We start from the raw sequence: 26,086 nt of genomic DNA on the forward strand, positions 1-26,086 counted from the left end.
TTCTTGGAGAGGAGTGGAGAATGGGGCCAGGAGTCAGGCCTCGATCCCAGCAGCCTGGGTTCCATCAGTGTGATTTCAGTGTCAGCATATATCCAAGAACCATAGTTGTTCAGGGTTGGAAGGTGCTCATACCCCTTCTAATGTTGGCATTCCCTCTGCAGCACCCCTGACCTGTGGCTATCCAGCTTTCATGCTGTAAGGGCGGAAGAAATACTCCTGTACCCTCTGAGTCCTGGCTGGTCTAGGAATTCAATTGATATGAGACAGAATCACAGGAGAAAATCAAACAAATTTAATAACATGTATAGATGGGAGAAACCCAGGAAAACTGAGTAACTCGCCAAAATGGCTGAAGCCACCACCTTAAATACCATCTTCAGCTAAAGACAGAGGAGGATGTTGGGGGTAGTAGTTTGGAACTTCAAAGGGAAGGAAGGCAGTTCACATGGAGATGGAAAAGAAAATGTTTGGTAAATAAATGTTTGCTGGGCCATCTGTAAACAATGAGAGAACTGATAAAACGGGCCTTGGTAGGTTCAACCCTGTCTACCACACCTAGTTCATATTATACTAGAGTTACCTATGGTGATAGCTCCTTCTTGGGACAGGCCTTCTATCTTAAATTCTTTAGGCAGTTAGGGGGAAGGTCAAAGTTTCTTTCTGAATTGTGAGGAAGATCAGCCCTGAGCTAACATCCGGTGCCAGTCCTCCTCTTTTTGCCGAGGAAGACTGGCCCTGGGCTACCATCTGTGCCCATCTTCCTCTACTTTATATGGGACGCCCTCACAGCGTGGCTTGACAAGCGTGTGTCAGTGTGCGCCTGGGATCCAAACCTGCGAACCCCAGGCTGCCAAAGCAGAATGCGCTCACTTAACTGCTATGCCACCGGGCCGGCCCCTCTTTCTGAGTCTTGTTCTTAAAAATAATCAAGCCAAAGAGACACATTTTAGGGTAGCAAATTCTGATCTCCCTCAATGCACACACCTCCAGGGACAGGCAGCTCACTCATTCTTGAGGCACTCACTGCCGTCTCTGAGCTGCTCTGACTTACAGTGCTTCCCTAGGTGGAAATGCAGTGGCATCCCTTTGACTTGCCCTCTTGGGCTCTTGCGTGCATGGCTCCTCTCCACCAGGATAAGCTTCCTCGGTTCCCTCCTGCACCAGGTGTCTGGTCTCCTCCCCATCCTGGTCATCCAGGTTTGCGTGTGCTTGCCTGTCAAGGATCTGGGCCCAGAACTGACTAGTCCTCCATGGAAAGAAGGTCTTCTGGTGGGGGTGGTCAGGGCAATAAGCCTTTCTAGCTTTGCCATGGCATGGCCAGTGGGAGGGAGAGATTGCTGCAGGCTGAGACAAGCAGAAGAGGCTTCCTGGAGGAGGCAGGACTTAGGATCTGAGAGTTTCAGAGCTGGGAGAGAGCATGGAGTCTAACCCCCTCTTTTACAGAGAATGAAGCTAAGGCCCAGAGAGAGGGTGTGACTTAACCCGAGGCCACACAGCAAGCTAGGGATAGGACTAGAAGCCAGCTCCTAACTGCCTTAGGTGCTGCATTCCCATATACACAACTTCAAAAGTTAAAAAAAAAGGCCATTTTATTTTATTTTTTGGATGTCATACAATCACATGGTCAGAAATAAAAACAGAAAGTGATAAATGTCTCACTCCTACAATGTCCCCCATCTGTCCAGTTCTCTATTAATTTCTCACATATCCTTCCAGAATTTCTTCATGTAATTACAAGCAAATATGATTATAGACATTAGTTTTCTATTCTTTTTTTTTTTTTTTTTTTTTGCACAAAGGTAGCATAATACCATATATACATAGTTTTGTGCTGGGGCTTTTTCACCAATGATGTATTCCAGAATTCTTACCCTATCAGTAGGCAGGAAGCTTCCTGATGCCTTTTTGCATCTGCATAGTGGTCCAATGAATGGATGGAGCATACTTTATTTAGCCAGTTCCCTGTTGGTGCATATTTAGGTTGTTTTGGTACTACAAGCAATGCTAGAATGAATAATATCCCCAAATAAATCACATGAGTAAGAGTGGAAAGTGCTGTGGGTCACAGATCTCGGCCGTCTTCCAGGTGCCAGTCGCTGGTTAATGAATAGCAAGAGGGCCCCTGCTGTCTTGCCTGTGGTTGAGGCATTTTGCCAGATCTTTGTCTTGATGTGACTTTGGTACCGATTGAACTCGCTCCCCAGCCAGGGAGAGACTGGAGGAGGATCTCTTGCCTTTCCTCTCAGGGTTCTTCCTCTGCTCCGGGTCACAACTTTGAAAGGAGACCGACGTTGAGTGTTCAATAGCACAAGCTTTATTCAGTGGCCAAAGAATAGAGAAGTGGGAACAAAGTTCACAAATCAACTTCTCAGCTCCTGGTGTGATTAAGCAGCTGTTATAAGGGGTCTAGGTAAGGAAGGGGAGGAATATTCCTAGTTATTCTGGGAAATGGGCAGGCTTTTCTGGGGAGCAAGGGTGCCACCTCCTTTCTTTCCTTATTTGGTTATAGCCTGCCATTTTCATGGCAGTGGTAAACTGTCGTGGCGTCAGTGGGTGTGTTCTATAATATGGTAATGTATTGTGACAGAGCTGTGGGGTCTGTGTCAGATCAAGTCAGACTGCAGTGTTGCCTTCAACCGGTGTTGACTGGTTTTGTTCAGCCATCTTCTCCTTCCTTACTTTGTGGTTTCCTGCAAGCTAAAGACAACACGTCAGGCTTATTCTGAGCGGGATTGTGGTTAATGTCTTATGGGGCCAGGGGCCAGGGTAACAGCTTCTCACTATCAGCTTCTAAACAGTTTGAACTTGGAACATCAGAAGAATGCTCTTTGTCCAAAGCCCTTTGCTTTCACTTTGGTAATAGGCTGGGGGTGGGTGGAGCTGGGTGAAGGAACTGGTAACACACTGTGAGTGCAAAGGGCAGGTGTGGCAGCTCGAGTGAGGCTGGCTGTCCCAGGAGAAAGTCAGTTCCATCTGTGTGCCAGGAGAAAGGCAACCCTTGGCCCCGGGGCCCTGCCTTAGGAGGCAGGAGCTGGGCCTCTGGTGCCAGCACTCATCCCTCTTAAAATGCGGGTTTACTTTCATTGCAACCGTGTGCCTAGGAGGAGATGAGCAAACTCGCCAACAGGCTTAAGCCAGGGAGCGCGGGGGGGGGGGGGCCGCGGGTCGGGGGCCGCGCAGCGGCGGCTCAGGCATTTTCCCTCCTCTTTCTCATAGGCTCTTTTTGTAATGACGTTGCAATACTTTAATGGAAAAAATAAAAAATTTTAAAGCTTTACAACAATTATAAATCAATCATCATGATTTTATTTTGTTTACTGAGCCCTCATGTGTCCCTGCTTCATTAACACTGGCTGGGGGAGTGGGAGGGAATGACTGTCAGGGAGGGTGGGACAGAGGCAGAGGAGCCCAGCCCTGCCTTCAGGGAGGTCACGGTCCACGTGAAAGAGGGTCTTTTACATCCCAGCAGTTTGTACAGCCAGACATGGGAGGATAGATAGAGCAGGGCCTTTTCAACTTTTTTTGTATTGTAATGGTGATAAAATACACATAAAATTTACCTAGAAGTGGAATTGCTGGATGTATGGTAATTCTATTAATTTTTTGAGTAACTGCCATATAGTTTTCCATAGTGCAATTTTCCACACCATTCTACCTTCCCACCAACAATGCACAGGGGTTCCAATTTCTCCCCATTCTCACCCACACTTGTTTTTTTGTGAGGAAGATTAGCCCTGAGCTATCTGTCGCCAATCCTCCTCTTTTCGCTGAGGGAAGACTGGCCCTGGGCTAACGTCTGTGCCCGTCTTCCTCCACTTTATATGGGATCCTGCCACAGCATGGCTTGACAAGTGGTGCGTCGGTGTGCGCCTAAGATCCGAAACCCTGGCCACCGCGCTGCCGCGGAGTGTGCACACTTAACCGCTACGCCACCGGGCGGGGCCCCACACTTTTTTTTTTTATAGTAGCCATCCTAATGGGTATGAGGTGGTTTAAACTTTTTTGACCACCATCCACTGTAAAAATATATTTTACATCTAACCTATAGTGTATACACATGCCCACAAGTACCTGTAGCTAAAACAGAAATTTTGCAAAACAAATTATGCTTATTACATGGGAAGTACTTTCATATTTTGTATACTATGTAATATAAAAAATGCTGGTCATGACCCACTAGATTGCTTTTGTGTTCCACTAGTGGGTCCCAGACTGTAGTTTGAAAAACACTGGCGTAGAGAGCAGAGTGGAGATCGTGTGGCTTTCCTAGAGGCCTGGGAGAGCATTCACTCTCACCCGTTCTCCCAGACAGGCTCCGTTCTCTGATCCAGAGAGACAGCTCTCCTCCCTTGATGTAAAGATGTTGAGAAAGAAAAACCCAGGAAGGAAGGGAAGAGGGAGGAGAGAAGGAAGTCATCCATTATAGCAAATGGTGTAGAGCCCACATCCTACATCAAAGCACTTGATGCTAAGGAGCATCAACCTCGGGGTTCCAGTACCCAGCACAGGGGCCATCATGCCGGTCTTTCCCTGCCTACCCCAGCCCGGGCTTGGCCAGGTAATCCCTGGTGTTTCCCTTGTGAGGGTGGGCCTGACCGTGTCCTCCACCACACAGGAGGGACAGAGCTTGTCCATGTGAGGAAAGCATATCCTGACCTCATCATCTCCCCGTCCAGTGCCTGGCCCTTCCCATGCAGCTTTCCTAGATGGAGCGCCCCCTCCAGCCAGGTGGGAATCCCTTTCCTTCACTGCATGGATGGACTACAGGCTCCTGATTGATGCTCATCCATTGGGGGCACACAGAGTGAGGTGCCCAGGGGTCAGGATTGGAGACAGGAGTGGCAGGCCAGGGCCCCTGGAGCTGAGCCCTGGAGTCTGGGTCACCCGTCACTCATTTTCAGCAAACGGTCCAGCGAATGCTTCAGTTTCTCACAATAGAGGAAGCTGGTGGGGAGGGATGTAAAGGAGACAGTGACTAAAAAGGGATCACACGCAGGGGCAGGAAGGGAATTTCCATTTCCAGAACGCTAGATTCAAACCCTGGTCCAGGCCTTTCCTGGGTATTTGACCTTAGGAAATCACATCACCTCTTTGTGCCTCAGTTTCCCTCTTTGTAGATTGGCAATAATCATAGTGTAGTACCTATTTTTTTTTAACTATAATTTTTTTTATCGTGGTAAAATTCACATAAGAAAATTCACCATTTTAACCATTTTAAAGTGTGCAATTCAGTGACATTTAGTACACTCACAATCTTCTACAACCATCACATCTGTCTGGTTCCAGAATATTTTCATTACCCCAAAAGGAAACCTCATACCTGTGAAACAGTCACTCCCTATTTCCCCCTCCCCCATCCCTTGGCAACTACGAGTCTGCTTTCTGTCTCTATGTATTTAAGTATTCTGGATATTTCATATAAATGGAATCATACAATATGTATTCTTTTGTGGCTGGCTTCTTTTCACTTAGCATAATGTGTTCAAGTTTCATCCATGTTGCATATATCAGAACTTCATTCCTTTTCATGGCTGAATAATATTCTGCCTTATGGGTGTACCACATTGTATTTATCCATTCATCAGTTGATAGACGTTTGGGCTGTTTCCACCTTTTGGCTATTGTAAATAATGCTCCTGTGAACATTCACGTGCCAGTTTCTGTTTGAATATCTGTATTTAGTTCTTTGGAGTATATACCTAGGAGTAGAATTGTTGGATCATATGGAAATTCTGTTTAACTTTTTGAGGAACTGCCCTTTTTGAGGAACTGCCCCTACATTTTGGGATGGGTACATGAAGCACTCAGCACTGAGCCTTAAACAGTATTCTTCATCATCATCATCATCATCGGTGCTCACTAAGTGCCAGGTGCTCTTCTAAGCATTTTACTTGTAGTGACGCATGTCATCCACATTACCCTGTGAGGGCGATATTATTATTATTCCTCTGTTACAGAAGGGGACTGAGGCCCAAGAAGTGTTAAGTGATTTGCCCAAAGTGTGTAGTCGCTGTTCTGATCCAGGTGGGGTTAAGGCCCTGGGGGCAGAATGAAGGTCACAGGGAGGCCAATTTCAGCCCAGTGGAAGGATGTCCTCACCATTACAACTTTGCAGTTTGAAGAGCTGCTTCCGTCAGTAGTGAGCACTGTGTCCCTGGAGGTGTGTAGCTGGGGCTGGTGTCGAGTGAGCCTTGAGGAGTTGCCGGGCAGTGTGACCCTGAGGTCGTCTGCTGGCCCTGTTAGGAAGCATAGGAATTGAAGCCAGCACCTCAGGGTCAGAAGGAGGTGAAGTCATGGAGGGTGTGGGGAGGCCTCCTGGTCCCTTTGGACCAGGCAGCCTGCACCTGTGGCTGGGTGAGGCCCTGGGTTGGGCTGACCCCAGGCCTCGGGTCCCAGCCCTGGGCCTGCTGCCTGGTCATTCCTGACTCTCGTTTCCTGACCTTGCAGCCAGAGGAGGTACAGAGGGCTCAGGCGCCGGCCCCGGGGCTGGCCGAGGCCCTGGCTGAGACCCAACCTGTGGCTGTGGTACAGGCGGTGCCTGGAGCACACCCTGTGCCAGTGTACGCCTACTCCATCAAAGACCCCTCCGACAGAGAGGTGAGGCTCTCCCCAGACCCACGTCCCCTCCCGAGGGCCCAGATCCCACCAGACAGTAAGAGGTGGAGCTGGGGTGAGATTCCAGGCCTTAATTAGCACCTACTCTATGTTCTCCCTCGTTCTTGGCTGCCCTGTTAGGAAGCTCCCCTCTAAGCATGAGCCACTCCCAGGGCAATCAGAGGCCAGCAGAGGTCAGTGGTCAGCAGGCAGGGCCTGTGTGCATGGCAGCCTGGGAGGGCTTCCTGTACGGAGAGAGGCATGATCTGCATGGCAGAGAGCAGAGGAAAGGTGGGGGGCACAGGCCCCTGCCCCCCACCCCAGTGCCTCTGGAGGCTTCTGACCCAGCCCTGTGACTTCCCACTGCACAGGAGGTCTCCAGCGCAGCCACACCACAGAAGAGGAAGTCCTGCCAGACCGAGTGCCCCAGGAAGGTCATCAAGATGGAGTCTGAGGAGAGAGAGGCAAGGTTGGCCCGGAGCTCCCCCGAGCAGCCCAGGCCCAGCACCTCCAGGGCAGTCTCGCCACCCCACCTGGACAAGCCTCCCAGCCCCAAGAGCCCCATCGTAGGAAATGAGGTCTTCCTGCCCAACAGCAACCACACAACCAGCGACCCTGCGGAGGCAGGTAGGCAGGTGGGTGGGCAGCAGAGGCTGAGGCCTGCATGCTGTCCTCCAGGGACTGGGAGGGCCCCCCTTCTGCATCCTTACGCCACCCAGGGAGCCCAAAGCCACCAGTCTTCCCTGTGTGTCCTGCTCTCAGCTACCACCTGATGGGGCAGGGAAAGCACACGGTTTGCCTGGGGGTGAGGTGGATCCACTTACCATGTGCTTTGCCGGGATTCACTGTGGGGAGCATGAAGGGCTGAGGCCCACAGTCCATAGCTCCTTCCCCCAACACACCCTACAGTGCCTGGAACCCTGCCTCTGCACAGGGTGGGTCTCCCCAAGAAATGTTTGTGGGTGGGTGCCTGGCACACTCTCAGAGAGGACTTGGATCGAGACCACTCCCATCAGTTCCCAAATTTTTCTGCAAAGGCCACCCACCGAAGGTGCCTCATTTGTCCTGGATATCTTTTATGGACACTGCCACACAAGGAGTCCTTGGACATGAGTGTAGGTCAACCCATAAAATTCTGGAACGTTTAAGACAATTCTTCCTGGATCTGCTTCATCCAGAGTCCAGCTTTGTTTTCATTCTACATCCTACACTGAGCCCTGACGCTGCTCACATACTGAGCCCCGACTGATATTCCTTGCTCACAAACACTATTGGTAATCAAAAGGGGCTGAGAATTGGAAGAAACCAAGGTGCTTCTTTAAGATTGCAAAAGGGGTCAAATGTCTACAGGGAGCAAATGCTGAATTTAGGGCCAACAGCTGAATTAAGTATTCACAGGGAGGGCAGGGCAGGCAGTGATGGAAAGCCACTTTGAGGAAACAGATTCACGCTGGCACACATGGTGAATGTTCACATCCCCCCTTGCAGGGCAGCTGTCACCCACCCAGTCCACTGGCCTGCAAGGACTCCCACGGGAGAATACCCCAGAACCCCCCTGCCCGGGCATCCCTGGCAGGGCCTAACGCTGTCTCCCCTGCCCTGTTTCAGAGGAACGCATCGTGGTGATCAGCAGCTCAGAAGACTCAGATGCCGAAAACTCGGTGAGTGGCCCAGAAGTTCGGCCCAGGACTCCTGCCTCTCCCCATGCCAGGTCCCAGGGGGCACAGCCACAGCAGGTGACTCTCAGACTCGCCTTGCGCCTGGGGAATTTCCAGCGAGGCAATGAGTCCTGAGCTGTCCTGAGGACAGTCTCCAAATGCCAGCTGCGGGCCTGGACCACCCCAGCCCTCCCTCCATACTGGGGCAGGAGCCTTCAGTAACCACGTATACTCCTCTGAAATGCTGATAGAGTGCTTCCTTCCAGAGCCCTGTCTCTTTTCTGGACTAGCCCATGCCTTTGTCTGGAGCTTCCTTATGCATTTTCTGTCCTCTTAAGGCCTCAGTGAGGAGGGTGGACGAGAACCCATTCCCCAGTTAATCACAGCCAGTGAGGGCCGGTGCAGGGGTGTGTGGGCGTGGGCAGCACCGTGCAGGGCCCAAACAGGCAAGTTTTCACTCCATGTAAGAAAGAACTTCTTTAAAGCCATCCTACAATGGAACAAGTGGCCTTGTGGGTTGTAACCCTTCTGTCTCCGGAGGTTTGCTAATGGAGGCTAAGCTGTCACCTGTCCAGGGGAAAGGGGATCTGAACAGAGTGAAAGGTTGGACTGGGTGACCCCCGAGGTCCCTTCCAGCCCTTAGTCTGAGGTTCTGTATTGGAAAGCGCGTGGAGCCCATGGAGAGCGATGCGCCACACTCCTCGCCAGCCCAGCCACTGCGGAGAGCGCAAGGAGCGTCCCACCCCTGCCGGCGTTTCACCCGTCTGCTACATGGCACATGCCGCCCCCTGGCTTGGCCTCTCCACCCTCCCATCGAGCAAGCTGCTGTCCCTGATGCTGAATGTCCCAACCAGACTGCCGGTCACCAGGAGCATGCTGCTGTCCACCGTGGGATCAGCTCCCTGTCACGCAGAACACCAAGAAGTACCCACCTTCGCCGCTCGTTAGGCTTGCCTCTCGAAGTCTATTGTACCCCCAAGAGGACTTTCCTTCCCCTCACGGTCCAAGTCACTACCCCTGCCACCATGGGGCCTCCCAACCATCGTGCCAATCCCCAAGAGTGTCCCACTCGCCTCCAAAGGGCAAGCGGGCAACCCCGCTGGGCGAGAGGCGCAGTACTATCCCGAGGCCGCTGCCTCCGCGGCTTCCCCCATGTACAGTGGCTTAACAACTTCTTTGCCCTTCCTCTGTCCTCTGTGGCTCCCCAGCTTGATGCCTCTCTCAGGGGGGGTGTTGGGGGAGGAAGAGCACCCCAGACTCTTGGGGCAGGAGTCTCCCCCAGGGATTGTGACAGAGCCCCCATGGAGAATCCCCAAGTCCAGGTCCCAGTGGAAGTCCCTCCAATTGCATTCCTACCACCCCACCCTCCAGAAAGGTCCCCCACCAGCCTGGCCCCCCTCAGACAAGCCTCTGAGAGTCCCTAGTGCCTCCCTTTTCTACAGCTGCTGGCCACCACCCTCTTGTAACCTGTGGCCGAACACCCATGACCTGCTCCCTGAGCCTCCATCCCACTGCCTGGCCCAGCCCACACACTAAAGGTCCTGCACACAATAGGCATTCAATACATCTTGGTCAAGGAGTAAACCAAGGAATGAATGGCTACATGGACTCTGGGCAGGAAGACTTAAGTCCTCTTCAGCCAAGAGGACATGACTGGGATTCAGGCCATCATTTCACACATCCTTGGGCCTCTTTGCCCAAGAAAAAGAAGCTTCTCTCACCCTTTGCACCTCCCACTGCCCCATACCCCCACCCCAAGCCTTTCCACTAGGCCTCTGCCAGGATCTGAGCCCATGAGGGCGGGGACTGTGTCCATCCCAGGACCTGGCAGATGTGGCTGCTCAATAAATATTTGTTGAAAGATACCCTTGCAAACCCTTCTTCCATGACCATCAACTTACCTGCTGGACTTAGCTCTTCCCTGCAGGTGGCTTTGTTTCCTCCGTGCGCTGAAACTCGGTTCTCCTGTGGGGAAACTGTCTCCTCTTTCTCTCACACCCTATGAGCATCAGAAGTGGGAGGTGGGGTCAAGGCCCTCGGTGCCTCCTGGACTGTTTCAGTCCCACCGTCTGGTAAGATCCCTCTGCCTTTGAGGTTCCAGGTCTCCAGGTGAGCCCCACTTTCTCCAGCCCCTCTCAGACATCCTCCTGCCTCACCCCACATAGGGAAGAGCCCGGGACCTGCCTCCTAGGTTTCCTGTCCCCACGCAGGTCCAGCCTTCTTCCTGGGTGACTTCAGCATCCACCACCCTTGCCTCTCCACTCTTTGACCTCTTGGGGGTCTTCACCCCATTCCACTGCAGCTGCCAACTACGTGTCTGCACCCTGGACCTCACCATCACCGGGAATTGGCCCACTGAGACTCTGACCACAGCCTCCTGTCCCTTGAGTTCTCAGTCTGTTACTTTCAGGTCCTCTGCTTTCTCCTTCCCAGCTTCTCTTGTAGTTCTGGCTGCTCCTCTTCACTCTCCTTTCAGGTCTCTGTTTTTTGTTTTTTTGTTTTTTTGTTTTTTTTGATGTCTTAATAGTTTATCACATTGTGAAATTTTGGGTTGTATATTTTTGTTTGTCCATCACCATATATATGTCTCCGTTCATCCCTTGTGCCCACCCCCTACCCCCATTGCCCCTGGTAACCACAATACAGTTTTCTCTGTCCATGTGTTGGTTTATCTTCCACATATGAGTGAGATCATACAGTGTTTGTCTTTCTCTTTCTGGCTTATTTCGCTTAACATAATACCCTCCAGGCCCATCCATGTTGTTGCAAATGGGACGATTTTGTCCTTTTTTATGGCTGAGTAGTATTCCATTGTATATATATATACCATATCTTCTTGATCCAGTCATCAGTCGAAGGACACTTGGGTTGCTTCCACTTCTTGGCTATAGTGAATAATGCTGCAATGAACATAGGGGTGCATAAGCCTCTTTGGATTGTTGATTTCAGGTTCGTTGGATAGATTCCCAGTAGTGGGATAGCTGGATCATAGGGTATTTCTGTTTTTAATTCTTTGAGGAATCTCCATACCATTTTGCATAGAGGCTGCACCAGTTTGCGTTCCCACCAGCTGTGTATGAGGGTTCCTGTTTCTCCACATCCTCTCCAACATTTGTTGTTTTTTGTCTTGGTGATTCTAGCCATTCTAACGGACGTGAGGTGATATCTTAGTGTTGTTTTGATTTGCGTTTCCCTGATGATTAGTGATGTTGAACATCTTTTCATGTGCCTATTGGCCATCTGTATATCTTCTTTGGAGAAGTGTCTGTTCATTTCCTCTGCCCATTTTTTGATCGGGTTGTTTGTTTTTTTGTCGTTCAGTTGTATGAGTTCTTTTATGGAGATTAACCCCTTGTCAGATATATGTTTTGCAAATATTTTCTCCCAGCTGGTGGGTTGTTTGTTCATCTTGATTCTGGTTTCGTTTGTCTTGTAGAAGCTCTTTAATCTGATAAAGTCCCACTTGCTTATTTTTTCTTTAGTTTCCCTAGTCTGGGTAGGCATGTCATCCAAAAAGATTCCTTTATGACCAATGTCAAATACTGTGTTGCCTATATTTTCTTCTATGAGTTTTATAGTTTCAGGTCTCACCTTCAGGTCTTTGATCCATTTTGAGTTAATTTTTGTGATGGTCCACTTTCATTCTTTTGCGTGTGGCTGTCCAGTTTTTCCAACACCATTTATTGAAGAGACTTTCCTTTCTCCATTGTATGTTCTTAGCTCCTTTGTCAAAAATTAGCTGTCTGTATATGTGTGGTTTTATTTCTGGGCTTTCAATTCTGTTCCATTGATCTGTGTGTCTGTTTTTGTACCAGTACCATGCTGTTTTGATTACTATTGCTTTGTAGTATGTTTTGAAGTCAGGTATTGTGATGCCTCCAGCTTTGTTCTTTTTTCTTAAGATTGCTTTAGCTATTCGGGGTCTTTTGTTGCCCCATATGAATTTTAGTATTCTTTTTTCTATTTTTGTGACAAATGTCATTGGGATTCTGACTGGGATTGCATTGAATCTGTAGATTGCTTTAGGTCTTTGTTCTTTTAAATGTTGTTCTTCCCACTTTGCTTCTGGGCGCTCTTCTCTTTTTCGTCTATATCCTCTCCCTGGTGATCTAGCCACACCCATAGCTTCAGTTACTGTCCAGGGGCTGCTGGTGCCCAGCGCTCACTCCTGCCTGCCAGACCAGTATAGCCAATGGCCTTCTGACGTCTCCACTCGGACGCCCCATGGATACCTCAAACTCATCTCTCGTCCTCCACTCAGTAAGTTGCACTAGTCTGCCCAGTTACACAAGCCAAGACCCCAGGGCTGCCCTGGACAACCCCCCTTTTTATTATTCCTCACAGTCAGTCAATTTTTGAGTCTTATCTTTACATGTTCTAAATTCCTCTGAAATCTGAGCACTTCTTTCCATCCCATAATCTTGATAAAATTAAAACTGACACTGGGTGGAGGTAGAAGCCTGGGAAGGGAAGATAGAGAAAGGGATTGGATTGCCAGTAGTCCTGCCAGCCTTCCTGAGAGTCAAGTGGAGGAACTGGAACCAGCAATACTTAGGGGGTGGGTGTCAGTCATCCTCAGCCGCCAGCAAGGAGTCACTAGGTGAGGTCTGAGGTTAATCAAGGGAGGAAGGAGAAGCACATTTCAGGTTATGAAGAATTAAATGATTAGAAGCAGCTGCTCACCTCTGGAGACCAGGTCTGGAGGTGAGAGCCAGAGGACCACCACTTTTATGTAGGTATTCATCAGACACACATTTTTTAATTTAACCATTACAGGATTCCCAAGCTTTTTTTTGAAAAAAATTAAAAAGAAAACAAATTAGGTCCCCCTTGTGCATTTCTCACCCACCTTCTGTGCCCCCTTCCAAAACCCTTGGTTCTCTTCGAGGACCCGCGGCAACTTAGAGGGAGGGGGCAGGGTGACATTCACAGGGTCCTCCAGGCTCACACATACCCATGCTCTCTTCGTGGACTTGATCCGACCTTTCAGTGTGAAAGTTGTAGAATACTGGCTTGCTAAGATACCACATTTTCCAAGTGTACCATCGCATGCAGGCACCCCCTGGCCCCCACTTCCCCACTCAGGCTGCAGCTGTGTCAGTTGCTAGACCGTTAACTAGACATGTCTGGGGGCTCTGGCACAGGTCTGGCATGGTGGGCAGGGCTCGGGGAGAGACTGCTTGAGCAGGAAGAGTGATCTGTAAGAGACCTCACCCCTGCTGGAGGAGGCAGTGGGGCCATAGTTGGGTGGAGGGGCAATACCGAGGTCTGACGGTGGAGACCTGGAGTGAGGACTATGCTTAAAAACGAGGGTGGGTCAGCAGTGCCTCTGCCGTGGGCCTTGTGTTAGGATCCATGGCAGAAAAAGATGGGTGTTCTCACCCACTCTTGCTACAGATGACTGGCCCCCGTGCCCAGCAGCAGCAGGACCAAGTGGAAGCAGGAGGGGGCCTAGCCGAGAGGGCAGCCCCTGGCAGAAGTGGCAGTGGTGACTGGCAGTGGAAGGGAGGCCTGTGGGGAGCAGCTGATACAGGGGAGAGGCTATGATGCTGGTGAGTGTATTAGAAAAAGAACAGGAGCTCAGCTGGGAAGATGGGAGCCGTGTCCCCTGAGAGGCAGCAGCAGCCTGCAGAGGGGCTGAAGCAGTGGGCAGAAGGTAGTAGGGGCCACAGGCTAGCTAACGGGGTGGTCCAGTTCACAGACACACATGAGGTATCTCTGGGGTCTTCCAGACTTCGCAAGAGCTGGGGTTTTGTGTCTGCAAAAAACAGCAATGTGTGTGTCTTGCCAAACTGATCCCCGCTATTACTTAAGCTTGGGTGCTGAGAAAGTTCCTCAGGAGCTTGGGGACTCTTGATAAGAATTAATGTCAGATACTAGATAGATATCTTCAGGGGACTGGATGCTCAATATCAAAGAGCTTGGCTCTTGTCTGATTTGCTGATGACCAAACATGGAATGAATCAGTAATTAGGACAGTTGTTCTCAGCCCTGGCTGCACACTGGAATCACTTGGGGGCTTTTACCAAGGACAGATTCCTGGGTCCCAGCCCCAGAGATTTTAATTGAATTGGGCTGGGGTTCAGCCTGGACATCAAGATTTTTAAAGCTGTTAATGCACAGCCAAAGTACCACTGAATTGAGGGGATTCAATTGCACATCTGTGACAGAGAAATGCTGCTCATTTGTGTATGTATCAGCTTTGAATGGAGGTGACATGTACATACTGGGATGTGATCTAGCAGGGAGAGGAGCTGCTGGATCTTCCCATATAAACCTCCTAGACTTTTGCAAGGTGATTGAAATGTCAACCCAGCTGCTTCCCATGGTCACTCTTGGTATGGCCGTTAGACCTGCTATGCTGAGTTGGAATACTTGACCTGCTAAGTTGACCTGTGATGAAGATAAGTGCAATACAGCTCGTGAACCAGATTGCATGTGTGCCCTGGAAAAATCCTTGATCTCATGTGGCTTGGTCTGAGCACAGTTTTACAATCAAAGAAACACAGTCCATTAACCAAGTGTAATAAATAAATTCCAGTATTGCATCTTTCAAAGAATATTAAAGGGGATCCAACTCCTAACAGCACTTCCTAAATTCCTCTTCCTCTTTACTGTAGCTCTCATCATCTCCCACTTCCTAGTTCCTCAAAGCGTCTCCCCACTTTTCACTTTCCAGTCCTCACACGTGAGCTCTCATCTCTTCCCCACTCCGTTCCCCTCCGCTGCATTCCTTTTCCCTTCCAAGCAAATCCCAGCCTTTTCCAATGAAAGGCCCTCTCCTGGCTTGGGTTCTGGGCTCTACCACTGTCCCTCTCTATGCTCCCTCCCCACCCACTCAATTATCCTGATTGTAATAAGGCGAGGAGTAGGGGTGTGGGGGTGGATCACGAGGGTTTCCCTTAGTGAGCAGGGCTGGAAAGACATCCTGCGCCAGAGCCTCTGCTGGCGGCAGATTGCCCTATGTTAAACTTGGGTCTTTAGAAAAGTCTTTTTTAAATGTGCCAGTACTTCCCAGCTGTGTTTCTGGGATTTCAGGCAGGGAGGGGGACTTGAGTTTACAGCTGGCCAGAGGTCACTGGAAGTGCTCCAGTGAGACCAGCCCCATGGAGTAGCCATTCTTGATGGAAGTCCCCAAGGACGAGGGGAATCTGAGAGGAAGAGGAGTTGGGCTGGAAGACCCAGCCTTCCCTCCGTCAACAAGCTTAGCCAAAAGGGGTGTCCTTTTATTAAAGGAGCCAGCAGCGTCTCCAGTGAGTTCAAGACAAAGGACGTGTCCGTGACTATAAAAGAGAGAAGGACCCCAGGACAATGGGAGGCTCTAAAAGTGAGATTCTGATGGCCATCATGAATGACCTGGTATAAAGATGAGGGAGATAGCCCAAAGATACAGCTGTGCTGCTCTCCAGGGAGCTCCACTCTTGGCAGAGAAGATCCGAAGCGAAGAGCGGCTCTCTGGCCTGAAGACACTGCCAGAAGGAAGGGAACAGGTGGAGTGCTCAGGGCACTGCAAGGGCTTCTGCAGTGCTGGTCGGAGCGAAAGGAAGAAGAGCAAGAAAGCCCAGTGTGCCATGTCAGTGGGTGGCAGGACTCGGCCAAGGGGACAGTTCTTCAGCTGTTGGCCAGAGGGGGCTGGGACCCAGGGGAGAACATACCAAGGGGAGCCCAGCACTTTCCACCCGCCCAAGTGCGGGAGCAGGCACCAGAAGCCTGGAGGGAGAAACACCTGGATTTTCCCACAATGGAGGAAGATGTTGTCTCTGGTCCACCAGCTAGTGACTTCGAGGAAGACACCGGTAGAAGACTCCTTACAGGGAGGAAAGGGAGCCAGGACAGAGACAGACTCAGAGCAAGACATGCAAAATCAGCCTTTGAAGCGTGGCCGAATCACGGATACGGATATGCAAGGCATTTGACAAAGTCTTTTATTAGGGCCTTCTGTACGAAGTCCCAGAACTCACAGGCTTCTCTAAGGAAAACCTGCTCTAGAGAGATTTATAGTGAATGTCCGTTTCTAGCAGCGACTGGAAGGAAGTTAGTGAGCCTGAGGTAGGGCTATGAAATGCAAATAAGGTAAAAATCAGCCACTCCTAGGAAAATCCAGCACATTTTACCTGTCTTTAGTAATGACTTTGCTCTTAGCTGAAGTTCTGTTAATACAAATGTTTCACCAGGAGCGTGGAAGGGCCTAGGAGAACGTGTTAGTGATGTTCCGGGCCAGGGATATCAGCCAGAGGCCAGAGTTCCTGGAGGCCTCAGTCAGCCCCAGGTGAGGCCAGCTCCATCAGCCAGTCCATAAGGAGGAAAGACTGGAGGCCTGCTCTGGACTCTGTCCCAGCAGTGCCCCCAGCTGGCCCTGTGACATTGGCCATGTCCCTTCCTCCTGGTCTCTGGCTAATGTCCACAGGTGGCTTTCACAGGAGGTTCTGAGCAGGTCACCAAAGACTGAACGTCTGGATTTGGCAGCTGTGCAGATGATGGGCAATTAACTGTATATTTTGAGAGGCTTCTCCTCCCTCTGAAGCCCCAGCCTCCTGGGAGACTTTCAGAGCCAGAGCCCTTCCTCCACCCGAGGCCTTTCAAACTGTTTTTGCTTTGGTGCTGGAGAGAACAGAGCCTCAGGTGCCCAGCCTAGAGGACCCCTGGGCCTCAGGCTTCCTAAGCCCAGGGGAGGAGAGGGGGTGCTCCAGGCTCTGAGCCTTCTCCCTCCACTGCCCTCACTGCCAGGCTCTGTCCAGCTGGACGTGGCATTCTAGAGGCCAAGCAATCCTCCCCCTCCCCTCTGTGTAGGACACTGGAACCTCAGCTGGCTTTGGGGACAAGAAAAGCTAGGCTCCTGGGCCCTTCCAGAGAAACATCTGGGGTTGGAGATGAGGCTCCTTCCTCCTGTCCCAAGTTTGTGATGTTTCTTCTGAGTCTGCTCAGAGAGATGAGTGAGGAGCAGACCCCTCCCTGCCCACCATAGCACTGACTCCACCCCTAGCCTCCACACCCAGCACTACTCGCCCATGCACACGCCCACTCACATACTCTCACATGTTCACACACTTGTGTCAACACAGGTTCACAAATTCACACCCCTCAGATGCATACACACACACACACAGTGGACATCTGCATTCATTCCCACACTCGTGCTTTCACACACACTCACACTTGCCCACGGGATCTCATCCTCTCACTGCTACATATATTCACTAATGCAAGTGCACTGGTTTACACACACGACCCTCTCACGTGCACATGCACATTCACATCCATTCACGCACACATACACATCCTCTTGTGGACACACCTTCCCTTTCCCAATAACACACCCTCCCTCATGTGCATGCAGATGCCCCCAGCCATACAAACATGCTTGTGTTCCCACACACACTCACATTCTTGCACACACAACCACACACACCTGCTCACCGGCACAACCATGCATTACCAATATGCCCCCTCTCGCCCTCCGGACCCCTGACCTGTTGGTTTCTCTGTGTTGCAGTCCTCCCCAGAGCTGGATGACAGCAGCAGCGAGTCCAGTGACCTCCAGCTGGAGGGCCCCAGCTCCCTCAGGGTCCTGAACGACAGCCTCGCCGACCCCCGAGCAGAAGACAGGCCCCTGGTTTTCTTTGACCTCATGATTGACAATGAAAGTGGGTTCTCCAGTGCACCCCCGCCCCTTTCTAGTTTAGTCTCTGAGTCCCCAAAATAAGTGCAGGCAGGGCCATCTGCAAGGCCCAAGAGAGCCCTGAGCTCTGGCCAATGCTGCAGCCAGAGAGTGGGCAGAGCCCTGCGTCTCCCCTGGGATGCCCGGGTGTCTGAATGAGGACCTCTGCCTTGACCGGTGCCTGAAAGCGGGAGGCAAGTGCTTCCATGAGTTCACCTCTGACCCGTGCTTCTCCTAGAAAGCCTGTGAACACACTTCTAAACAGAAACACAGGGCGGGAAGTCACTGCCATGAGACCAGCAGTCCAAGCAAGGCCGCAGGCTGTGACCGCACATTTCTGAGTACAGGGCCCATTCTATAGGGGCTGCACGGGGAGGCCAACAGAGCCCAGGTCACAGAGAGAGCACCCCTTCTCCCGGAAGGCCCTCAACTCCCCACGGTGCTTGCTCTGGCCCTGCAGTGCCCTTCCCTGAGCCGGAAGGCCCGGGCCCTGCCCTGTGGCATGGACTCAACATGGGGCTGGCCAAACAGAAGCAGCAGGTGTTTCCATAGGACAGGGAAGTCGTCTGCAGACCTGACAGGGAGGCTCTGGACCACGCTCTGAATGGAGTGGACGGCAGGTGTGCTGTCTGACCCAGGGCTCTGCCTGGGCTGGGAGCCTTAGCTAAGTGACTGATGGGTTTGGAGGCCCGGAGGCAGGGAGTGGAGGGCCAGGTAGAAACAAGGAGGGGTCTCGAGTGTAGGTGGGTGGAGGCTGACAGAAGACAGACAGGAGAGACCTGGATCTAAAGGGTCTGGTGAACTCTGGGGCAGGGAGCAAGATAGTGGGAGCCCGACTCCCAGCAGATGAGCATGGGGTGTCTGGAGGGCAGCCTGACCCCTTCTGACCCCTGTCCCCATCAGAGCCAGGGTCAGAGCTGCATTTGGAGGCTAATGCTTGGTTCCTGCCAGCAGGCTCCAAGGTGGGGTCTCTGGATGGTGGGTCGGCAGCCCTAGAGGACCCCCTGCTCCTGCCCAATGCCTCCCGTGCCCCTGGGGCCTCACCCTGCCCTTCTCTCCTGCTCAGCCCAGAAGATTAGCCAGCTGGCGGCTGTGAACCAGCAAAGCAAGTTCCGCGTGCTCATCCAGCCGGAGGCCCTCTTCAGCGTCTACTCCAAGGCCGTCTCCCTGGAGGTGGGGCTGCAGCGCTTCCTCGGCTTCCTGAGCTCCATGCACCGCCCCGTGCTGGCTTGCTATAAGCTGTGGGGGCCTGGCCTCCCCAACTTCTTCCAGGCCCTGGAGGGCATGAACAGGCTGTGGGAGTTCCAGGAGGCCATCTCGGGCTTCCTGGCCACCCTGCCCCTTATCCGGGAACTTGTGCCCGGGGCCAGCAGCTTCAAACTCAAGAGTCTGGCCAAGACCTACCTGGTGAGAAACATGAGCGAACGCAGCTCCCTGGCCACCGTGCTGACCATGCGCGACCTGTGCCGCCTCCTCGAGATCTCCCCAGGCCCCGAGCTGGCCCAGCACATCTACCCCTTCAGCAACCTGCAGTGCTTCGCGTCCCTGCAGCCCCTGGTGCGGGCGGCCGTCCTGCCCCAGGCCGAGGCCCGCCTCCTGGCCCTCCACAACGTGAGCTTCATGGAGCTGCTGACTGCACACCAGCGTGACCCGCAGGGGGGCTTGAAGAAGTACAGCCGCTACCTGAGCCCGCAGACCACCTCGCTGCCCCCAGCCCAGCCTCCTCTCAACCTGCAGGCTCTGAGCACCTACTTTGAAGGCCTGTCGGATGGGCCGGCCTTGACACGGGCAGAAGGCGTCTCTGCCCCTCTCACTGGCCACAGCGTGGCAGAAAGGGCCTCCCAGCAGAGCTGAGAGGAGGGGATGACTGGCTGGGAGTCTCTGGAGGCAGAGAAGGCGGGGGTCCCTGAGCCAGGCCCCATCCATCACAGCATTTCCAGGCCCTGGTCCCCAGTACTCAGTTGTCATTTGGTCCAGAATCAGTTCTCCTCTGGGACCAAATTCCCTTTCTCTAAAAATCCCACAAAGAAGGTTTCAGGGCCAAGCCACCTCTAGGGGCCACCAGATCCCCGTGGGGCCCCTGGGAGCACCAGTGGGCTAGCTCACCAGACTGCAGGCCCCTCCCCTCCAGGAGCCGAAACCAGGAGGTCCCGGGTGAAGAGAGCATGGCCTCTGGGCTCTCTAAGTGGCCCCATGTTGCCCCCGCCACCTGACCTGCCACATCCATGGTGTCCTTGCAGCTCCTCCCTGACCCCCAGCCACTGCCCCAGGGGACTAATGGCAGCTCCCACAGACACTGTCGGCAACACCAGCGGCCCCACGGGTACCCAAAGTGCCTTTCCAAGCAAACTGCCCCTCACGAGTTTGGGTTCTCCCAGCCCCTGCCTGCCTGGAGGCCACTCTGTCCACTTCCCCTCTGGAACATTTTCATCCTCAAAGGGCCTCATATCAGCAGAGACAGAGGCTGCTGCCCCATGCCTGTCCCTGCTTCCAAATTCTGACCCTTCCATGCTTGCTTCTCCCTCCTGGCCACCCAAACACCTCCCCAAGCCACCAGCTCCTCTCAGCATGGCCCTTCGCTCTCTGCACTGCGCCCCCAACCCTCCTGAGGAGTGTCCTCTAACCCAGTGCTGCTCTCCGTGTAGTCCAGGGACCCGCAGCATTGGCATCCCCTGAGAGCCTCCACTCCAGACCTCTAAATCAGAATCTCTGGGGCGTGGCCCAACAAGCTGCTTTAGCAGGTTCTCCAGATGATTCTGATGCCCACTAAATTTCAGAACCGTTGGTCTGATAGACTACTCCTCCAAGGGGAAGCAGTGTGGAGCTGCAGAGAAAGTCCTGGCCCTGACTGCGTGCACTGAGTGTGACCTGGAAGAGGCCCCTTCCTGAGCCCCACCTCCCCACCTGTAAAATGGGCTGGTTGGCCCAGACAGGCTCAGAGCTCCCATCCAGGTCTGCCATTCTGGGGTTTTAGGAATGGACAGCAGGCCTCTGAGGCAGTGGACAAGAAGGTTTTCATTCTTGAGCCCAAGCTCCCAGCCCTAAGCTAAGATCCCCAACCTTGTGGTCACACCAGAGGCCAGCAGCAGAACACAGGGCCATCCCGTCAGACTAGCAGAACCACTGTCCCTCCCCTGTCCCCCTCTCCCATCCCTCTTCTGTGGCTCCCGGCCACTGGGACGCAGCCCAGGCCTCCAGCCTCTAGGCCTCAGCTCCCACAGGGCTGAACTGTGTGTGCCCACACCTCAGCCCCCATCCAGTGGGTGCCCAAAGGAACTTGCTGCCATGGTGGGGGTGCTGGCTCTAACAGTGAACTCCAGTGCGTTTAACCTAGGACCCTGATTCAAAGCAGGTGCCGGCTCTGAAGCGCCTGTGGGAACAGGCAAATGGGGAGAGGGAAGGAGAAAAGATGGGGCCCCAGCCTGGCTGCGATGACCGATGACCATCCTGGCAGCTGCAAGGCAGCCCCTGGGCCACTCCCCATATCATTTTCACCCCAGCCTCGCTGTGAACTTAGCAGTATCCACTGATTTCCAGCTCCAAGCCCAGCCCCCCAATGTTTGCTGTCTTCAGATGTAGTTGATCACAGGTTTTGTAAGAAAGGGCTATTCTGCCCTCCCTCTACTTCCACAGCCTTTAATAAAGACATGAATCTTCACAGCCTGATGCGCCAATCACAGTCTCTACTCTGCCCACCCAGGGACACTGAGCAGCTTCCCGCCTGGTGAAGAGGGGGCACTCCTGGGCATGGGAGAGCTGCTCTTTGTGGGGACCTTCTGGGACTTAGCAGAGCTGAGAGAGCCTCGTTGCTCGGTGCTGAGGGCCTCACGGATGTGAACCCCCCCATTCCAAGTGGGGAGACCCAGGGTGGGCCTGCCTGGGGTCCTTTCCAAAAAGGAGAGCCACATGGAGGGAAAGAAGCGCCAGCTTCAAGAATTACCCACTAGAGGGAGTCAGGAGCCAGAGATCAGGGTGTGCAGGAACTGTACTCTGTCCCTTGCTGGGTAATCTTGTACCCCTGTCTGTGTCCCCAGAGCCACAGGTGGTAAAACCCTTAACAAGGAGGTGGTGTGTCGTTAATGTGTCACTGTCTTGGCCATCACAGATGGAATTCACGTTAGTACTGCAGGGCTCCCCTGGCACAGGTATTGTGATTTGATCAGTGCCACCACCCTTAACCCCACCTACCTGTCCCAGGTGCCCAAATTCCAGTCCTGGAGTCTTAGTCTCTCAGAGCAAGTCCACCTAGGTCACCTGTGCTTCATCTCTGAATTCTGTCTTAGGTTCATCCATGTCAACTAACCACGAGCTTGCTGGGCTACAGGTCAAGACACTGAGTTTCAATCCCCAGTAGCCTGTAATTCTGGTCTGGAGCGTCCAACTTGCTGATGCTCAGGCTCTAACTCTGTAAAACGGGATAATTCTGATCATTTTTACCTCACAGGATCTTGTGTGAACCAATGAGAACATATTTGTGAAAACAGTCTTTTTTTGGGGGGTGGGGGAGAGCGGTGAGGAAGATTAGCCCCCAGCTAACATCCATTGCCAATCCTCCTCTTTTTGCTGAGGAAAATTGGCTCTGGGCTAACATCCATGCACACCTTCCTCTACTTTATGTGGGGCGCCGTCACAGCATGGCTTGATAAGCGGTGAGTAGGTCTTCACCCGGGGTTCTGAACCTGCGAACCCTGGGCAGCCGCAGTGGAGTGCGTAAACTTAACCGCTAAGCCACTGGGCCAGCCCCTGAAAATAGTCTTTTAATATATGAAGAACCACACAAATGTGAGATCTTACTTCACAGACAACCAAGATGGCAGTGTTATTGCGTTATAAGTTATAGGAAAATAAATGGATATTAGTTGGATCTTAGCAAAAAAGTACATGGGCTTGTCTTCTGGGGAATAAAGAACAAGATCTGGGACAGAGCAGACAACTGTAGGGTCCTGGGGTCTGAGGGAGCGAGGAAGGAGGTCAAGGGCGTCCACAGTGGAGGGGTTGAACAGTAGGTGGCTCTCTGTCCCCAATACACCCCGGTGGGAGAATTCAGCCACACAGACCTGTGTGGTAAGAGTGAACAGCCTTCTTGTGGCAGCCCCCCCAGCCCTGCCCTGCTCCAGTGCCTCCTTCTGAGGCCCAAGGGCTCACTCACACTCCCAGCAAGCTCACTTAAAAATCTGCTTCAACCCCATGCTAGCTCTTCCTTCTACCTGCGCAACACCAGCTGCTACCCGGTGTCTGGCCCTGCTGTTCTCTCGCCCTGCAGCTTCCCCTCATCCAGCCCTGGCCTGCCCCACTTCCATCCTTATTCCTACCCTGGACCCACTCTGACCCCCTAGTCCCAACCCTGACAATTCACCCCACACCTCCCAGCAGGCCCAGCCCCAGCCTGCTCCTGTCTCCTCCTCTGACCTCACCCCCAGGCCCCCTACGCCTAGAGTAAGGGGGCTGTTCCTAATCTTTCTTCACTCTTCACAATCAAGAGAACTCCACAGCTAGTGACACCAAACGTCATATCAGAGGAACAGTCGCACATTGCCGACCCGCCCAGAGCGAAGGGGAGCGGCTCCCAGATTCACCAGCAGAGGGCGCCGCAGCCCCACCGGGTCGCGCGTTGAGGCTACTGCTCCAAGTGGGTGGGGAACCATGGTGTGTGGGGTTTAGGCTCGCGGTGGCTTCAGCCTTTTCCAAAGTGCCACGCATACTTCCGGTGGTATGGGAGATATCTTTAGGTAGATGTTGCACGGAGAAACATTTTTTTTTAAGGTTAACTGTTTTGTATTCATTTTAACATCAACTAGAAAAAATACAACCAGCATATCAGAACCGTGATTTCTGGAATATAGTTGCTCAGAATGACGCTAAAGTGGGATTCTTTAAAGCTCTAATTTAAAGACAAATATTAAGTAACCACATGCTCAGAAGGAACACAGGTATAGCGAAACATGTGACCGTGGAAGTGAGTGACGTAATTTTGGGAAATACTGGGTTACCAGTGGAATTAGAGTGAGGGTTATGGGTGAAGGTTAGAGCTAAGGTTAGGGCCCAGGTTAGAACTGGGGTAAGGATGGAGTGGGGTTAGGAGTCGGGCTGGTGAGGCCTGAGGTTAGGATTTGGGGTTATATCGAATTTAGGGTCACATTTGGTGATTTAGGTCAGGGATGGAGTTAGGAATTTAATTAGGAACCGAGTTAGAATCACTCTTTAGGCTACAGGGATTTGTCACTTTAGCAACAGAAAAGTCTTTGAAACTGCAGACAATTGGGCAGGAGCTTCTGAGGAGGACCCCTTTATTAGGTCCTGCGCTGCCAAGTGCAGTCTAGCTCCCTCCCCAGCATCCCCTTGTAGAAGCACCCAGCAGGGGTTCCGCCTGAGCTGGCTGAACCCGGCGGGGGGGGGGGGGGGCACAATGACCCAATCCAGGAGTCAGCCTCCGGGACAACCAGGTGAGTAATGCTCCCAGCTAACCCGACTGAAAGATCACTATGTGCTAGACGCTGTTTTCTCGTTCAGCACAGGTAACCTGGTTCAGCCTTCCCAATAACCCGCGGGGTTACATCATCCTCCTTCTACAGATGAACATGGGGTGGGGTGGGGCAGGAAGGTTGAGTACCTCACTCAAGGTCATTAAACTTGTACGAGGCAGAGTTGGGATCTGCCCCGCAGGGAGTCCGCATCTAGACTGGTGCCATCTGCGGCCCTCCCTGCCCGGTGCCCCGCCATGTGTCGGGGTTCAGGTTTGCTGCTCTCTCCTTCCCGGGCCCTCCTAGTCTGCCCATCTCACATGATGCGAAATGCAGGCCCCAGGAGGCTCACAGCCCATCCTTTTGGTCCCAGCACTTGAAATTACCCTAATTCTAATTTTTTCAAGGCAGTGCTTCTCCAACTATTTTTTTTCCCATTATTGCCCCCCCGAAGGAGGTTTTTTAGGCAATTTTTTTCCTAGTCATGACTCCCCCCAGTGAAATTTAAAACCATAGCTACACTGTAGATTCCTTAGGATTTTCTGCGTACAAGATCATGCCATCTGCAAATAGAGATCATTTCACTTCTTCCTTACACAGATGGACTGTCTATCTGCTTAGGTGCTGTGGTCCTTTGGACGGTCAGAAACTCTTGGAATAGCTAAGATTGTTAGTGCCCTTCCTCAAACCAGTTTTCATCCTCTGTGGGGCAATATTGCCCCTGTTGAGAATGCATGAATTAGGGTAAGGCCCCATCTCCAGTTACAATGCAAGTAAGAAGTGTAGTGGGGGCTATTAACCCCTCCATGTGGCTCAGTCCACAGGTGGGGGCGCAGTGGGAACAGGCTGCAAGGAGATAGAGGGGAATGTGGGCAGAGATCTCTGAGGACACGTCCCCTGGAGCGGCCTTGGTCCCTGACTCAGGCTGAGCCTGGGGCGGGGGAGGGACGGGGGCAGCACCATCATTTATTTTTAGTTTATTTATTTTTTAAAATATGGAACCCTTCACGAATTTGCGTATCATCCTTGCGCAGGGGCCATGCTAATCTCCGTATTGTTCTAGTTTTAGTATATGTGCTGCCAAAGTGAGCGCACCATCATGTATTTTTATCTCTGAATCCAGGGGTCAGCTCCAGACCTTTCGCACCTGAATAAAGCAGATGCCTGTGGGGACTCTACTGAGAGAAGGGACTAGAATTTCAACTGACTCTCCCTTTCAAAACAAAAAGGCAAAACAAAACAGAAAGTTTGGAAGTCTCTACCCAGCCTTACAAAATGCATTTGCTGACAAATGAGAGGAAAATTCCTTCATTATTGGCTCAAGGAACTTCCTCCAACTCAGCCCAGAGGAGTTCTTCAAAGACCAGCTGCCTGGACTATGCGAAAGTCAGTTTATAAATATTGTAAATACCCCAAACTTGATCTCCTAGCAGATTACAAGACCTGGCTAGCTAACCACATAAATTTTCCACGAAGCTAGCCAGCTAAACAAGTGTGATAGGAGATATTGCGAAATCCAGTGTCGCTTGTCTGATTGTCGAAAACTGTGTTTGTTGCACGGAATGAATGCAGAGGGTCTGGGGGTAGAATTAGCTGTGGGCTGACTCTCTTCTGGAGTTCTACAGCCATAAAGCCCTGGCTGACCCCAGGGTAGACTGATTCTACAGTGAATCAGACCAACAAAGGAGGAGGCAGAGGGTGGGCAAGGCTGGGCC

General features: G+C 52.1%; 1 protein-coding gene and 1 non-coding gene across 7 annotated transcripts in view; one reads left to right on the top strand and one right to left on the bottom strand.

Moving 5' to 3' along the window:
- The window catches only part of PML (PML nuclear body scaffold), a 45,131-nt gene extending 23,005 nt beyond the window's left edge, over positions 1 to 22,126 (top strand). Inside the window, exons 5-9 of one of the 6 annotated variants that reach the window (XM_058542048.1) lie at positions 6,448 to 6,597; positions 6,966 to 7,221; positions 8,203 to 8,255; positions 17,746 to 17,896; positions 18,977 to 22,125. In XM_058542048.1, the coding sequence (XP_058398031.1) occupies positions 6,448 to 6,597; positions 6,966 to 7,221; positions 8,203 to 8,255; positions 17,746 to 17,896; positions 18,977 to 19,764 (1,398 nt within the window). In that variant the 3' untranslated portion in view covers positions 19,765 to 22,125. Of the gene's footprint in view, positions 1 to 161; positions 3,139 to 6,447; positions 6,598 to 6,965; positions 7,222 to 8,202; positions 8,256 to 8,888; positions 10,118 to 17,745; positions 17,897 to 18,976 lie in introns of those variants that run through there. The other 5 variants (XM_058542051.1, XM_058542049.1, XM_058542050.1 and 2 more) reach the window with 5 other exon arrangements.
- Positions 22,127 to 25,360: 3,234 nt separating this feature from the next.
- Positions 25,361 to 25,464, bottom strand: LOC131406696 (U6 spliceosomal RNA). Its single transcript, XR_009220322.1, has one exon. It is a non-coding gene; the product is annotated as a U6 spliceosomal RNA (small nuclear RNA).
- Positions 25,465 to 26,086: the final 622 nt, after the last annotated feature.

This window comes from Diceros bicornis, chromosome 5 (genome assembly GCF_020826845.1).
Source record: "Diceros bicornis minor isolate mBicDic1 chromosome 5, mDicBic1.mat.cur, whole genome shotgun sequence".
NCBI lineage: Eukaryota > Metazoa > Chordata > Mammalia > Perissodactyla > Rhinocerotidae > Diceros > Diceros bicornis.